Source organism: Pogoniulus pusillus, chromosome 15 (assembly GCF_015220805.1).
Source record: "Pogoniulus pusillus isolate bPogPus1 chromosome 15, bPogPus1.pri, whole genome shotgun sequence".
Lineage (NCBI taxonomy): Eukaryota > Metazoa > Chordata > Aves > Piciformes > Lybiidae > Pogoniulus > Pogoniulus pusillus.
Genome location: NC_087278.1, coordinates 15816085 through 15831196, shown reverse-complemented (window position 1 = coordinate 15831196; position 15112 = coordinate 15816085). Strand labels below are relative to the sequence as shown.

Genomic DNA, 15112 nt, shown 5'->3' with positions numbered 1-15112 from the left:
ACACATCAGAGTACACCGAGCACCGGAAAAGCGGGCGGGTGCTGAGGGGCGGCTACAAGCGGCGGCGGGGGAACCTCAAGGAGCCCCAGTGCCCCGCCTCGGGGTTTTCCCGCCGCTGCCCTGTGCCCCCACGCCAGTCGAGGCGGAGGGGCAGGAGCGACCACGAGGCGCGGGCAGAGCACCTGTGTGGCCGCCCACAAGGGCAGTTCCCCTCCCCGAGGCCGAGCCAGAAAGCCGCCGGCGGCAGCCCCGCCCCGCTCCTTCCCGAGCCGCCGTCACCCGCCGCGCCGGGAAGTCGCTGCGCATGCGCGCTGCGGAGGCCTGTCCAGGTGCCGTGCGGCCCGTGGCGCAGCCGAGCTGCTGCGGGGGGACGGAGGGGTGGCTGGCGGCAGGGGTTACGGGGGCCGCCACTCGCCGCACGGGTTGGGGGAGCAGGGCTTGGGGTTATGTGCAGTAGTGGGGAAGCGGGCTCCGGGCGCTCGCCGTAGAAGGTTTGGCCGAGCCTGCGCTGCTTCTCCGACTCTGGGTGGGAGCCCGAGCCCCATTGTGGGTGCCAGGTAGGCAGTGCAGTCCTTTGCTCCGGGGGCCGCTGGCAGCGGTTACCTCGAGGTGTGACTGGAGGCCACGAGTGAATTTCCGCCTTAGCTTTCCTAGAGAGAGGGTAAGGAAAGGCAGCAGGGCTTACTGGAAGCCGTTGTTGGCCCGTGCCTGGCTCGGGTGACCCTCTGACCGGGCGGTGGCCGTGAGCAACCTTCTCGAGTAGTCATGGAAAAATCGGAAGTAATTCTGGAAGCAGAAAGTCCTTCTGGTGTATACTAAGTAGGAAGGAAGCAAGCAATCTGGAGACAAGCTAGTGAAATAGGAGAAAAGCCAGCCTGTGTTGGGGAGGCAAGGATTAGAGTACCGATAGTAAGTGGGGAGCAGGGGAAGAAGCAGTGCTACACAGTGGGTTTGCTTTTGGTTTAGGTGTGTTAATTACCAGAGGGTGATCCTGAGAACACCGTTGTGACAAGACCAAAAGTGTTTATTGTTAATCACCTGCAGTATGTTGCTAGCATTTTGCAGGATTGGAGGTTGCTGTAAAATGGGCTTTAGGCAACTGGTCTTTGAGAGTTGATAGACTTTGTTATCTCTCAAATGTGCTTAGATAGGCAAGGATTAATGGGGGTCTCCTGCTTGGGCTAGATTGTTAGTGATTCTGAAGTGAAAAGCAGGTCCTCAAACCACTGGTTTGCATGGTGTAGGAGTTAAAGGTGTTTTAACTTCAGTGTGCAGTTGAGAGAGATTATAAGCTTTATGCTTGAGTTGAGTGGTGACGAGGTACAGAGATGTGGGGATAATTTGTTGCTTTAAATCTGGCTTTCATTATTCCCATTGATGCAGAATTCTTATATTGTTTCCATGCTTGGTTGTGGTTTTGTTGGTTGTGGTTTTTTTTTCCTGCTTCTTTTCTAACAGGAGTAAATCAAAATACATGATTGTTCCTCAGGTCCTCCAGTGGGCAGGTCTATGTAAGTGAGGTTATGAATACTTAAGATTTGTATTAATAGGCAACAGGCTCCCTGTTATACTAGAATGGGCTTAGCCCACTCTTGATTACTTCTGTCTCTGATTCATGCTCTTTATTTTTTTAATGCTCATCTTGTGAGATCAACTGTGCAGTACTCCTTAAAACAAGAATTTTGAACTCTTATGGTTCATTCAAGTGCACTACACATATGTAATCCCTGGAGACTTATGTCATCACTTACTCAAAAGGCACAGTACAGGCGACATACAGCTTTAAATACAGGATTATGGGACTCCTTGTCTATTACATCCCATTCTGCAAAGAAAGAGTAAAGGAGAGATGTAAAGAAGAGAAAAGGTGGGGAGAGAGTAGGGTAGCTGAAAGAAAAGCCTTCTGCTAGCTCTTTTTAGAGATTGGGGCTGTTTTTGTCTCTGGCAGCCTAATAATGATGGTTTTGTCCTCATGGCATTTTTGTTGCATAGGCGGAGACATAAGAAGGAGGATTGGAAGATGTTGATACAGGATTTCCATGGGGGGGGGAAAAAATCTAGCATGGAGAAATTATTTCTTTCCACTCTTAAATAGATATCAAGAGAGTCTGAAAAGATAATGGAGGAAAAGCTGATGGAAATGATCAATGGAAGGGACTCGAGGTGGGAAGGATGTGTTAGAAACAATTTTATAGTTAGTAGGCTGATTCTAGTAAATAGGCTTCAACAGTGTGCACACAGTATTTTAAACAGCATGAGAATAACTTCCAGTCTTCTTTGTTGATATATTTAAGTGGTATTTTACCTTCTACTTGTGTAGAAGTCAGAGGCCTCAGTGGGTGCTGGTTTTGGCAGTCACACTGTAATTGTGGCCATAAGCAACTTGAGCGGGCTCTGCTAATAAACTAGTCATGGTAAACTGGTTCAGTGTTGGTACTTCTGTAGTCCATATCACTGTCCTTGGCATCCTAGTTAGGCTGGTAGTGTTACCAGAATTAGTGTAGGTATTCTTTATATGCAAGGCTATGTTCTAAGAATTAGACAGATTTCATGCAAGGAATGCATGGCTTTAAACCAATGATTAGTGTATGATTGCTTGTTCTGTTTGCCTTGGTTCTGGGCTAGCTTGCAATACTCGGTCATCTTAGAGTTGTGGCTCTTGTTCTTTTTGCAGTAAGATCCAGCTGTCTGTCTATGTGTGCCCACTCTTCCTTGAGAGATGTCCAGTGTTTCCAGTTACGCCCTTCGGATGGCCCGGCTGAGCGCTCAGATATTTGGAGAAGTTGTCAGGCCAACTGACTCAAAATCAATGAAAGTAGTGAAGTTGTTCAGCGAGCAGCCTTTGGCCAAGCGGAAGGAGGTCTACAACTGGTATCCTCCTCACAACACCTACTATGGCCTCATGAAGAAGCTCCGTTACTTTGGTCTCTACAGGTAATCTCTGTGCTTAGATGGTGGGAGCAAGGATGGGAACAGGGTGGGGGGTGGGTTTTGTTGAAGGTTTTTACCCACAAGGAGAACAACATTTAAAAAGTATTTCAGAACATGGTATGCATGTAGAAATAAACACCTGATTGTTGCACTGAGGGAAAGGAGAGTAAAATAAAGTCAAAGTAATTTTTACCACAATTGGTACTTTCTGTGAGAAAGACATTAGATGTAGTTATGGACAGCCAGCTATATAAGAAGTAGTTACTAGCTTTGGCTTTGTGGGGAAGAGAGCTTTTTTATAGACAAGAGATGAGTTCATATTTCTGAATGTGGTAAATTGTACAGAAAGGTAACGTTACCTTAACATAAAAATTGCACTAAGACAGTCTTACCACATATTCCCTAATCCTTCATCAGCTAATGAGTGAGATGTGGAAGAAAAGGGAATTCATTGTTGGGCTGGAGGGGCTTTTTATCCTTTAAATGAAATTAAGATACAGGTCATATAGCCTTGTCCAGCTTCATGTACACCAGTTGTCTAATTTCTAAATGAATGTCTACAGTCTTGAGAAGGAAAAACTCCTGCTGAACTACATCAGCAGGAGCTAAATGCAGTTTTTTTACTTCAGTCAGGTAATGCTGTAGAAGTCCCTTGAAAGTGAGGCTGCTAATCCTGTGAAATCAAAATAGATTGATTTCTGTTGCCAGTATCACAATACCAGCCATTCAGGGATGGCATCCAGGATGCTCTTGGTTAAGGTGGGTGGGCAGATGCTTCTTAGAGCTGTTGACACAGCCTAAAAACACAATAATGTTTTTTACTCTTCTAATCTCAGATTCCTTCTCAAGCTGCTCTATATACAGAGATCTTGTAGAGAATCTCATTTGCAGGTCAGAAATATGTAATGAAGAGTCATAGACTACTAAGGCTTGATAATTACTGGCAAGCATTTTGTTTTTTTAGTAAAGTTGTTTAAAAATGGCAGTGCAGCAGTCTTAGGCTACTTAGGATGTTGTTGCAACTTTTGAAAAATAGCTTCACATCAAAAATACAGGGACAGAGATTAAACAGAATTTATCAGAACATTGAGGATTCATTATTGCTGCCAGCCCCATGCATCCTTCCTGTTTCATTCTTCTGTTAGGATTCTGCCAGTTGCTGATGCTTTCTTCATAACTCATTCTTGAAGTCACCTGAGAGCTATGTCATGTACTGTAATTACTGCTCAGCATGCATGTTTCCTAAGAAGCTAATGACCTGAACTTAGTATCTAGCACAGAAACACAATCTGCTATTGATAGACTGCTGAGCTAGATGAGAAGGGGGAAATTCTTATTCTGGTATCTTGCTGATTTTTGTGGTTTACTGCTCATTTAAACACAGTAGATCGATAAATACAGTGGAAATATATATATGCACAAAGCACTTGTTGCTGAAAACGGGAACCCTCTTACTTCTGAAAGCATCAAAGAAAATCTTTCCTGTTATTCAATCCAAAATTACTGCTAGGGGTAATACTGAATATACTGCAGTGAGTTTTGATATGGACTTCGCTGTTTAAAAAAATATTTTAGTTGGTTTGGGGCTGGTGATTTTTTTTTTTTGTTGTTGTTCTCCTACAGTTCACAGAACATTTCACATCTAGATATCCCAAGTTAAACTTTTTTCTTTCCTCCCCCATCTAGGGATGAGCACCAGGACTTTAAGGATGAGATGAGGCGACTGAAAAAACTCCGTGGGAAAGAAAAGCCAAAGAAGGGGGAAGGAAAGAGAGCTCTCAAGAAGAAATAGTGCTGCATGGAGGATATAATGAACTACTCTGGAAATGCTGGACAACAGCTGTAATCCAGGCTTTCTGTTGCCAGCTGGACAGGGCTTGGTATGCAAGGTGCATGTGAAGCACAGGAAACACACTGTGAAGTCCTGGAGTCCACCTTGGGAGTGTGCTTGAGCCTTCATGGCTTTACTGGTTTTGAGTTTGTCATTTAAATATACTGTAGCATGTTAATTTGTCAGAGCCCTCTCTTGCCCAGGTAGTAAAAGCAACATTAACAAAATAAGTAATCAGTGTTTTTCTTTAAAACACCTGTTTCAGTTTTTCTTAATCTGGAAAATTGTTTGGTTCTCATTGTCTGTTTTACTTGGATTAACATCAACACTCTTCTGCGTGTCACCATGAACCAATAAGGTTTCCTGTTTCTACTACTGTTTGTCATGGCTATTATAAGGAGTTTCACTTCAGGTACCTTTAATATTCTTTGGCTTTTTTTTTTTAAGTTGCTGTTAGAATCTATCATTATGCATTTTTAATTTATTTTTGTTGCCTAGAAATGGCAATGAATCTTTTTTACCATTCAAACTCTCACAAAACACTATTTCCATGAGGGTTCGAACTGTCTGTCCTCAAAGGATGTTTAGATGGATGTTTCAGTTCTTGATTAGATAAACCTGTTTAGCTAATCTCCTGGTGCCTGAGAGTCAAACCCAATACTTCTTCCCAATCTTTATTTAAAACAGCTTTATTCCATGCCACTGCCACCTTCTTTTACAGTGCTTTAATAATGTCTGTAATTATACTGTAATATAGTTGTGGCTGCTGTGTACTTGCCTTGATCATGACAAATTATTTCTAAACAGGCTGACCCAGTTGCTGTATGATCCTACAGGGAGTGCAGCTAGAGCTAGAACCTCTCACTATTGACAGCTCTGCAGGCAGGCAGAAGTTCACTTGCATATGACTAGACTTTGTAATGGTGGAAGGAAAAGAATAAGCAGTCTTGCTTTCTGCTAAAGGTACCAGTATCCTCTGCTCAGGAGACTATGAACTTGAAGATCGAGTTTCTCCTAATATGGAAAGAGGTTTATTATACCTGTGCACACAGGTCAGCAAAATGTGCTAGGGTTACTCTATGGTTTTACACAAATATTGTGTATTGCTTTTCTGTGTTCCCCCGAGAGCAAAATTAGCATAATGATCACTTGGTGAATAGTGTCATGAGGGTAAGCTGCTTCTAGGATGGAAATTTGCCCCAGGAGAACTTTGTGTAAAACAGCATCTTAGCCAGCCTACTCTAGGACTTTTACCTCTACACCTTTCACAGCTTTATTTCAGAGTGATGATTGCATGCAACAGCTGATGACATTTTTAACAAAATCAGCTGTGATAACTTAGTGTTCATTGGAAAATTACATTTCTTAAATTGCAAATATTTTTGAAAATCTCAAGCATCTGTGTTCCTCTACCACTTTCAGTTTGAAGGCCATTTTAGGATCATCTTGAAAAACAGCAATCAACGAAGTCCATATGTTTTGGAGGAGCTTCAGGAATACTAAAGACTGTTTTGATGAGGGAATAACTGTTTTGTATGTTCATTCTTTTTAAGCACAGAGTTTAATATGCAAAGTGAACAACTGATATGGGGATCTCAGTTTAATTCCTTTAAACTCATTTCTCCTCTGATTATGACACTCCTTGTACAGTCTTTTGGGAGTAAATCTTCAGAAGAAAATTATGAAAGGGTATGCTCTTTGCCATCTTGTTATTGAGATGTGTCTGAGAGCAGGAGCTCTTTCCTGTGTAACTTCTTCTAGGGGCAGCATCATTAATCTGTCCAAACAATGAGAAACTCAAAGGTTCTTAGGAGTGTGTTTTAGGGGTGGGTTGGTTGGATTTTTTTTAAAGGATTTATTAGACATATAAAGGAAGCAGAAAGGAAAACAATACTCTTATCATAAATCCTAGAGGTAAAAAATGTTGTGTGGACCAGATACTTAGAATAGGTCTTTATGTACCTGCACAGCTGGGGTAGCACAAAGAAAGGTTTTTATGTTTTCTCTCCTCACTTTTCTGTGTCCTTTTCCCCAAGTATAATAATTTGTCTTGAGTACAGACAGGAAGGAACAGACATGAAGACATCTGAAAGAATTAGCTGTGCTCTGCTGTTACTGCATCGTCACAACCAATAGTCTCCAAATGATGAGAAGCATGACTGCAGCCACATTTTAGGGGGACACCACCACACTATCCAAGAAGTTACTTAGAGTTAAGGGAATAAATAGGAAATCAATGAGACAATGTTCAAGACATCGAAGTATCTATGCATACTGTGTTGAACTGTTCTGGGTAGAATACTGAGGAAGATTCCAAAAGTGAAATATTTAGAAAAATTGAGAGGATTCCTCAGAAGTGAATGTGGCTTCTGTTGTCCAAGTAAGGCAGGACTAGACTGAGCCATGTGTTACAAAGCAGAGCACTGGGACCACTTCTTTCTCGGAAGAGGAAGCAAACTTGTATATTTTCTCATATCATAGGTAGGTCTGTGAAGATCAATCTCACCAAGACTAAAAGAGCGTATTTATATCCATTAGTTTTTTCTGTCTGTACTTGAAAGCACTTTACTTCATCCCAGGGTTCCTGAAGCCATTTGTAAATATTTCATGGAGTTCAGAGAGTCTCTCCTCACTTGAGTTGTTGTTTCTGCAGGTCTGATGTTTGCCTTATGGGCAGTTTCAGTAAACAGGATTTTAATGGTATTAGAGGCAAAAGCCACCTGAGGCCATAAACTCTAAAATAAACATTCACTTGCCACATGCATGTATGTTGCTGCAAATGCATAACTGTAAATGCATCACATTACTCAGTTTCCATTATAGCCCCACCTGGATAAAAATTACTGGGGCCACTTGGCCCCCAGCTTTCACAAGTGGATGTCTAAAATGTGATTCCAGATTGAAGCACCTACAGAAGTGGTATAACTTTAGTAGCTATGTGAATATTGAGCATCTCTAACTGGTATCAATGGGACATACCCCTGCATAACAGCCAAGCAAATCATATGCCACTATGCAGGTTGTGGTCTTTAGCTTTTGATTGTGGTCTCTTCAGGACAGGACTGATGAAGCAACACCTCTCTAGAGACTCTCATGCCTGTGTGTGCAGTTACTGCTTCCCCTGTGATATTCAGTGTTGATCAGTATAACATTAGGCTGCCTTGGTATAGCACATCAGTTTCTGTAGAGAAGAGAGCTGCAGGTGGCTAAAGGAAAGCCGCATCTACTGAGAGACTGGAGCAGTGCAGCTGAAGTGTGCTGTACTGATACCGGAGTGATGTTGTCCCGTTTAGAACCAGTAGCTACTATGGACAAGGTGCAATATTTCTGATTTTTCTACCTGCATGCAAAGGAGCCTGTGTGTGACCAGCAACATCAAGCTGCTACTCAGATTCTGTTGAGGGAAGCAGCAGATAATGACAAAGATTATCTGAAGGGTGTGAAGGTATTGCACTCGATATTGAGCTGAGAAGTTAACAGAGAAGTCTATTATATATTTTTTTATTTTAAAAATCATCTTGTAAATCACAGATGACAGAATTTCTACTGGCTTTTTATTTAAGTAAAAGAGATATGACTGATGTTCCAGCTGATGTTACTTAACATTATGTTTATGTTGTAGGCATAAGAGCATTTACATGAAACTCCAACCTAAGGCAGCATTGAGTTGGCTGGTGCAAACTGGCACATTTACCTGGGAGAGAAGCCCATGAACAGGGCAGGGCAGATGCTGCCTAGAGAGACACTATTTCCTGCATAAGTGACTGGGAGGTGACCAATGCAGCAGCTGCATGTGAGGCAGCACACTATAGAACTTGGCTGGCTGTTCCAGGTCTCTTCAGTGCAACTGATGTGCAGGTTCACAAGCTCTAAACTTCACAGATGTTTTTGGAATGAATAGTTCAAACTGAAAAGTATTAATTAGGCTAGAGAATGTCAGAGTTGTTCCTGACAGCTAGAAAGTAACACTGCAGCCTTTTTTTTTTTTCCGCTTTAGCACTTGGTCATTCTGCTTATATGCGGTGAGGTTTGGCTGGCACCAATACAGCCAATGGTGTGATGTCTCTGTATTTTCAAACTCAAGGTGTTTGATAGCTTCATCAACTTTATTAATAAACATTAATGTCATCTGAGGACAGATAGTGCAGCGTTAACTACCCATGCAAACCACCTAAAAATAACTAAGATGTGAGCAGGAGCTTTGCAGTATTCCTCCAGAGGTGGGTAACAAAAAATGTGTTCATTTACCAAAACAAATGTGTCTTCTGGAGAGAGAAATATTATGTTTAAAAGGAATAACCACATCTAAGGGGCTTTAGCATAACCACAAGCTTCAAGCTATCCACGGCATCAAAAGCCTTGCAAGGCTTGAAGAGAGCAATAAGGTCTCCCCTTAGCCTCCTCCTTTCCAGGCTAAACAACCACAGCTCCCTCAGCTGTTCCTTGTAGAGCTTGTGCTCCAGATGCCTCACCATCCTTGTTGCCCTTCTCTGGACATATTCCAGCATCAATAACAACTTCCCTGGTCCTGCTGGCCACACTATTCCTGATACAGGCCAAGATGCCATTTACCTTCTTGGCCATCTGGGCACACTGCTGGCTCATGCTGAGTCAGCTGTCAACCAGTACGCCCACATCCCTTTCTACTTCACTGATCTCCAGCCACTCTGTCCCCAGCATGTAGCACTGCATGGGGTTGTTGTGGCCAAAGTGTAGAACCTGGGACTTGTTAAATCTCATGCCACTGGACTCTGCCAATCTATCCAGTCTGTCAAGGTCACTCTGCAGAGCCCTCCTAACCTCTACCAGCTTACTCCCAACTTGGTGTCATCTTGACTTAGCACTGAAGAGTAACAATTCTGAAAATGCGAGCAACACAGGATACTGCCCTGAAGAGAAAAAACAAATGAGAGGGGTCACCAGATTCTATCCCACATCAAAGCTACAGTTTTGGTATTTGATTCATATTAATGATTTAGGCTTTTTGGATTCTTACAGTTTCCTTACTCCAGGCCCATACCAAGCCTAACAGACTTACTCTGCTCAGTGAAGAGGCTAGAAACCAAAAGGTGTAGCTACTAAACTGTTATTAGATCAGAGATGTAGAGTTGCCAGCCTGTGTGTGAAGTGCTGGGAAACCAAATTACAGCAGGCATTCAGGTCAGAAGCTCATCTAGCCTGGATATTTTGAAGGAAAATTCTAAGACTGGAACATAATTGAGCAGTCATTTTCTAAGCAGTAAAATGAGTTGTTTGAGGTGGTATCCTTTCCTGCCCTTTCTTGGAACCCACTCAATCATGCTAATGGGTTTTTGTGCCTAAATGAGATAGTTCTGAGTTGTAAAATGCGATTGTTCACATTGGAATAATAACAATGTGAGGAATCTAAACCTATTTAGTCTTTAAAGCTGATCAGCTTATCACTATCCAACACAAAGGACTCAAAAATCAGATACCCAAACAAGCTGAAAGCAATGAGAAGGGATGCTAAGGTAGCAGGAGGGTCTTGACTAATCTGAAATGTGAGGCTTGGAGCCAGTTTCAGTAAAGCACATCAGATCTGTAACTGTTTCCTTAATCCAGCATTTTCAGAAGCATATGGGCCAAACACAAATGCTACAATGTATGGGACAAACACTGGTTCTTTGGGGTGTGAGAAAAGGCTAAGCAGTTTTTGGAAATCTGGACAAATGTTAAGGGTACTTTAGACATCCAGAGTTTGAGATGTGTTGAATTTTCACTCCACCTAAAAAATAAAATCAGCATCTAGTATCATACCAATATGTTTTGGGTTTTTTTTTTAATTAAGAAACTGGAAGTCTGGGTTGTTTTTTTTTTTTTGAGATACTGTCATCTACTCCAAGGGTAGCATAAATGTGACAAATATTAGGTTTAATCTAAAATCTGTTTTGAAATCTGTTTTGGTTTTTTGAGCATCTCATTAGGATTAACTGGTTTTGTGGGGGAAAGGATAAAGATGTGTACAGTGACACATTGTTGTCAGGTAGCCATATAATTTTAATTTTTTTACTAACTCACTAAAACATTTTTCTCTGGAAGTTCAGATGTTGGTTAGATCAGTTCCAGTGGTGGGTAACTGAGTTGAAGAGTTTGTCTTTTTACAGCTGGATTTATTTTCTGATCTGAATTTAATTGGTTGTTTTTTTTTTTCAATCTGAGGAGAGTGAAACCCTAGTGCATAACTAAGAGTTTGATGAGAGGCAGCAGACTTTATGTTTACAAATATGCAGTATCTGCTGCAATACAAGATAAACTGGCTATGCTGCATTGTAGGAATCAAACAGCCAGTACCATGAGTGAGCTATGGATTTGAGAGCACAAACTAGCCCTATCATAACTAGGTTATAAACCTGATTTTGATCTATGTCCATAATGAAAGATGTTCTTTGTAAAAGATTATATCAATCATCAGTAGATAGAATTTCATACCACCAAGAAATAGAGTTATTAATGACATCTTCCATCATCATGGATTAAACAGAGACAAAAGATGCCACCATGTGAAGGAGTAGGAAATTTATTTATCACTAAGTGTAGATTTCCTCAGACAGAAGCAGGAGATTTTGTTCTTTACTTAGGTTAAATGATGGGGTTTTTTTTCTCATATACATCAGGCAGTAATTCTCTTGGGTTCCCAGTCTTGGTCATCAGTTGTCTATATTAGGGTTTAGAACTGCAGCCTTTCAGGTGGTACATCAAATGCAGTAAGACAGCCTAGCAATTACATTTTATGTGAATGCAAATCTTCTGGAAAAATCAGAAGCTCAGGAACAAAGCTATGCAAGATTACTAAAAGCATTGAAAAAAAAAATGATCACAAGTTATAGAATTAGAGTAGTTTACTAATTCTACTGTTCGAGTTATGCTCCAGACATGAATTGCCTGGAGAATAAAACAAGGACTGCAACTACATTCTGTACATTGAGACTAATTTATTCCTTGGTATGAATTTCATTTAAATAAAGGGACTTTGTTAGTGAACCCATATTGCTCTGTCAGCTTTTTCACAACAGGCTGTGTGCTGGGAGAGATATTATTTCTACTGCCTTCTTTCTCAAAGATTAGATAAATTCATCCCAGTGTTTTGCTCTCAGCATATATGTTACTTTCCAGTCTACGTGCATTACATATCAGGGATTGCTGTTAATTATCCTCTCCATTAATGTGGCTGTTAGAAATTTCTAAACTTTCCGAGCTGCTTACTTTCATTTCATTCTTACAGATTTGTGCATCCTTTTCGTTGGACTGCACTGCAGGCCACCAGATGTAGTCATGTTCCTGTTTGAGGAAAGTGTAGCCTGTCAGATAACAACTTAATATCCATTTAAATAATAACAAGAAGATTATTTTGCTGATTTCAATTTTGTGTTCAGGAAGTGTTCAATACTGTGTATCTCCCTGCAGGAGATACTTTCAACTAAAGTCATGCCTGAAGCTCCTGCTCTCTGTATCACGGAGTCTGGCATTTCTGACTCCATTGTGGTTTTGCTGTGTCCACGCAGTCCACTGAAGTTGCACTTGGCTTATTTACCAGTTACTGCACAGCCAGTATCAAACTGAATTTAAAATGCTTTTTACACAACGGTGGCCCCAGTCTTGAAAGCAAAGCATGAACCTCGAATCAGGATTCTTGCAATAAGGGTTTGTATGGTTATGTATTCACAACTGAAATGGAACAAAGATACAGATGTTTGCATTTGCATGTTTTGACTTTAGTGTTATAATGGACTACCATAAAACATATCAGGCTGTGACATAATACCCTTTACCTTCTCTGAAATCCTGCTGCTGTTCTGGTAGCATTAGCTATTCCTTGTAATGCATTAACATACTGTTGCAAAGTTGGTGTCTATCATCATGATCTTTCAAAGTCCCTTCCAGCCCCTGACACTGTGATTCTGTGGTCATAATCAACTTTTCAGCAAGAAAGCATCTTAGAAACACCCTATTTAGTGAATTACTTTCATGTGTAAGCAGCAATGCAGCAGGTGTGGAATACAAGTGTCTGACATGGTAATTTTTTACTCTAAATGGGAGCACTCTGGGATAAGATGGCCACAGCCCCTGAGGACACGAGAGGAGCAAAACAGGCTTTGGGGAGCAGCAATAACGGGCAGCTCCAGATGCTCTTTCCAGAGCTGGAGGGAGCAGTGTTTCCCTGTGCACCCTACCCACCACCTTGGCATTTACACTGGAGGACCAAAGCCCATCTCAGGTCCTGCTGAGCCCACCCTGAGCCAGGCTGTCAGGGAAGGAAATGCACATCCCACCCTGCACACAAGGCGCAAGCAGAGTACATGCTCCTATTTGGAAAATGCGATCTGCTCCCAGATCCTCAGTCTGAACAAAACCATCTGGAGGGTGAAAAGTTATCAAGAAGGTAGGGGTCCTGATTTCTGCCGTGCTCATGACTAAGCCCTTTCCTCACCTGATGCACCCTACATAGAACCTGCTTGCTGCAGCTGAAGCCTAAATGCCTTCAATGGGGCGGAAGTTTCATCAATTTTAGTAATCAACTATTTTAGTTACAACTACAGCAGGCACAACATCTTTGAAGGGAAACGTTGTTGTTTTTTTAAAGTACCTATCATTGTATGCGTTTACAAAGCCACACCACCACCGTTGGCCAAATGAAATCAGACCACTGGAGAGCCGAACGGACCCTTCTGTCCTCTGGCTATTTACTACTTCCACCGCAGACCTGCACCGGCACACTCCTACCTCACACTGCGTGTCAGTTCCCATCTCTTTCCCATTTCAATCCTGCCGGCACCTCGGTTCCATTTCCATTCCACCCGCAGGCTTGCTATGTCTGAGGCCGCCGCAGAGGAGGACCCGCAAGCCGAGGCAGCGGTGGGACATAACCGTAGCGCCCCTGGCACTTGGGACCCAAACTTCCCCCCAGACGCCGAGTCACCTGGAGTCTCACTACTCCGCAGCCCGTTCGTGCAGCGGGCTGAAACGCGCCGCCCGCCCCCACTGCCCTTTTTTGCCGCCAGAGGGCGCTGGGGAAAAGGGGTGGGGCTGCGCCGCGGAGGCGGAGCCAGTGCCCACGTTCGAGTTCCCAGGGCGACGGGTGGTCGCGCCGTGACGTCAGGGTGTTTCCCGGTGACGCCAGGCAGCCCATGCGCAGTGGTGCGGCGGCGATTCTGGGTGACGTCACGGGCCGGGCGTGACGTGCCGGTGGCGCGAGCCGCTGGGAGCTGGCCGGGATCTGTGCTCCCCCCCTCCCCCTCCCACTACGGGTCGCGGCTGGGGGCGTCCCGGCGGCGGGGACGCGGCTCCCCCCTCCCTCGCCCCAACGCTTCGATCCAAGATGGCGGCGCTGAGCAGCGGCAGCAGCGCGGAGGGGGCCTCGCTCTTCAACGGGGACATGGAGCCCGAGCCGCCGCCGCCCGCGCTTGGCGCCTGCTACGCGGGGGGCAGCGGCGGCAGCGGCGACCCAGCCATCCCGGAGGAGGTGAGGCCACACGGCGGGTTGCGGCAGCCCTCCGTCTGCCGATCTCGCCTCCGCCCCGTCTGGCTGGCCCGCACCTGGGGGCCGTCGGTGGGCCTGGCTGAGACGGTGTCGGTGGCAGCAGTGGGGCTCGCCGGAGCCCAGCGGGGCAGGGTGAGGTGACCGGCGGCGGGGATCCCTACACCGGGGGGGGCACGGCCTCCTCCCGCCTTTGGCAGCGGGGGCGCCGCTCGCTTCAGCCGCCGGCGGTGATGCAAAGTCGCGGTGGGGAGGCTCTGCGCTTCGCCGCGGCCTCGCTCCCGCCGCGGACCCCTCGGTGCCCGCAGGCATTGCCCGGGGCCCGGGCCCGAGCTGTAACGGGGGTGACCCGTGTTGCCGTGAGGAGGCGGCGCGCCCCGACCCGCGGAGGCTGAGGGGAAGGGCTTCCCCCGCCACGCTGCGGGGTGGCGGTCGCGGTCTGATTTCAAACAAGCCTAGCTTCGTGGCCCCGCTGTCACGCTTGCTGTGACCCGGTGGCTGTGGCTGGCAGAGCTTTGTGGGGGCCTTGTAATCGGCTTCCCCCGATGGTTTCGAAATACTCGAAACATAAAACCCGGGTTGGTGCATGCCGCTCTTTTGGTGAATGTTGGCCTGAGTCGCCGTTTCTGCACTAGGGGTGTGAGGAATTGTTAACTGTGCAGGCGCTGAGGATGTTGGGGTCTCTGGTTTGTGCCTGTCTTGCATACTTCCTGTGTTTCGGGGCATATTACTTAACTTCCCAAGAGCAAGTGGTACTACCTGTTTTTCTAGGGTTAAAGTGTAAATTGCTAGCGCTTCTGAAACATTTTTAGAAGGTGGAATAAAACATGCCATAGCAATACAAGGTATTTTGC

General features: G+C 44.5%; 2 protein-coding genes across 3 annotated transcripts in view; both read left to right on the top strand.

Moving 5' to 3' along the window:
• The first annotated feature begins 149 nt into the window (after positions 1–149).
• Positions 150–4992, top strand: MRPS33 (mitochondrial ribosomal protein S33). 2 transcript variants are annotated; one of them, XM_064155518.1, is made up of 3 exons: positions 150–329; positions 2675–2934; positions 4618–4992. In XM_064155518.1, the coding sequence occupies exons 2-3, from the start codon at positions 2720–2722 to the stop codon at positions 4721–4723; spliced, it is 321 nt and encodes a 106-aa protein (XP_064011588.1). In that variant the 5' UTR covers positions 150–329; positions 2675–2719; the 3' UTR covers positions 4724–4992. The 2 variants fall into 2 exon arrangements, with proteins under 2 accessions (XP_064011588.1, XP_064011587.1); XM_064155517.1 differs by lacking the exon at positions 150–329 and adding an exon at positions 399–557.
• An 8891-nt stretch (positions 4993–13883) lies between these two features.
• BRAF (B-Raf proto-oncogene, serine/threonine kinase) overlaps positions 13884–15112 on the top strand; it is an 82314-nt gene continuing 81085 nt past the window's right edge. Inside the window, exon 1 of the mRNA XM_064155504.1 lies at positions 13884–14243. Coding sequence (XP_064011574.1) covers positions 14100–14243 — 144 coding nt within the window. The 5' untranslated portion in view covers positions 13884–14099. The remainder of the gene's footprint in view (positions 14244–15112) is intronic.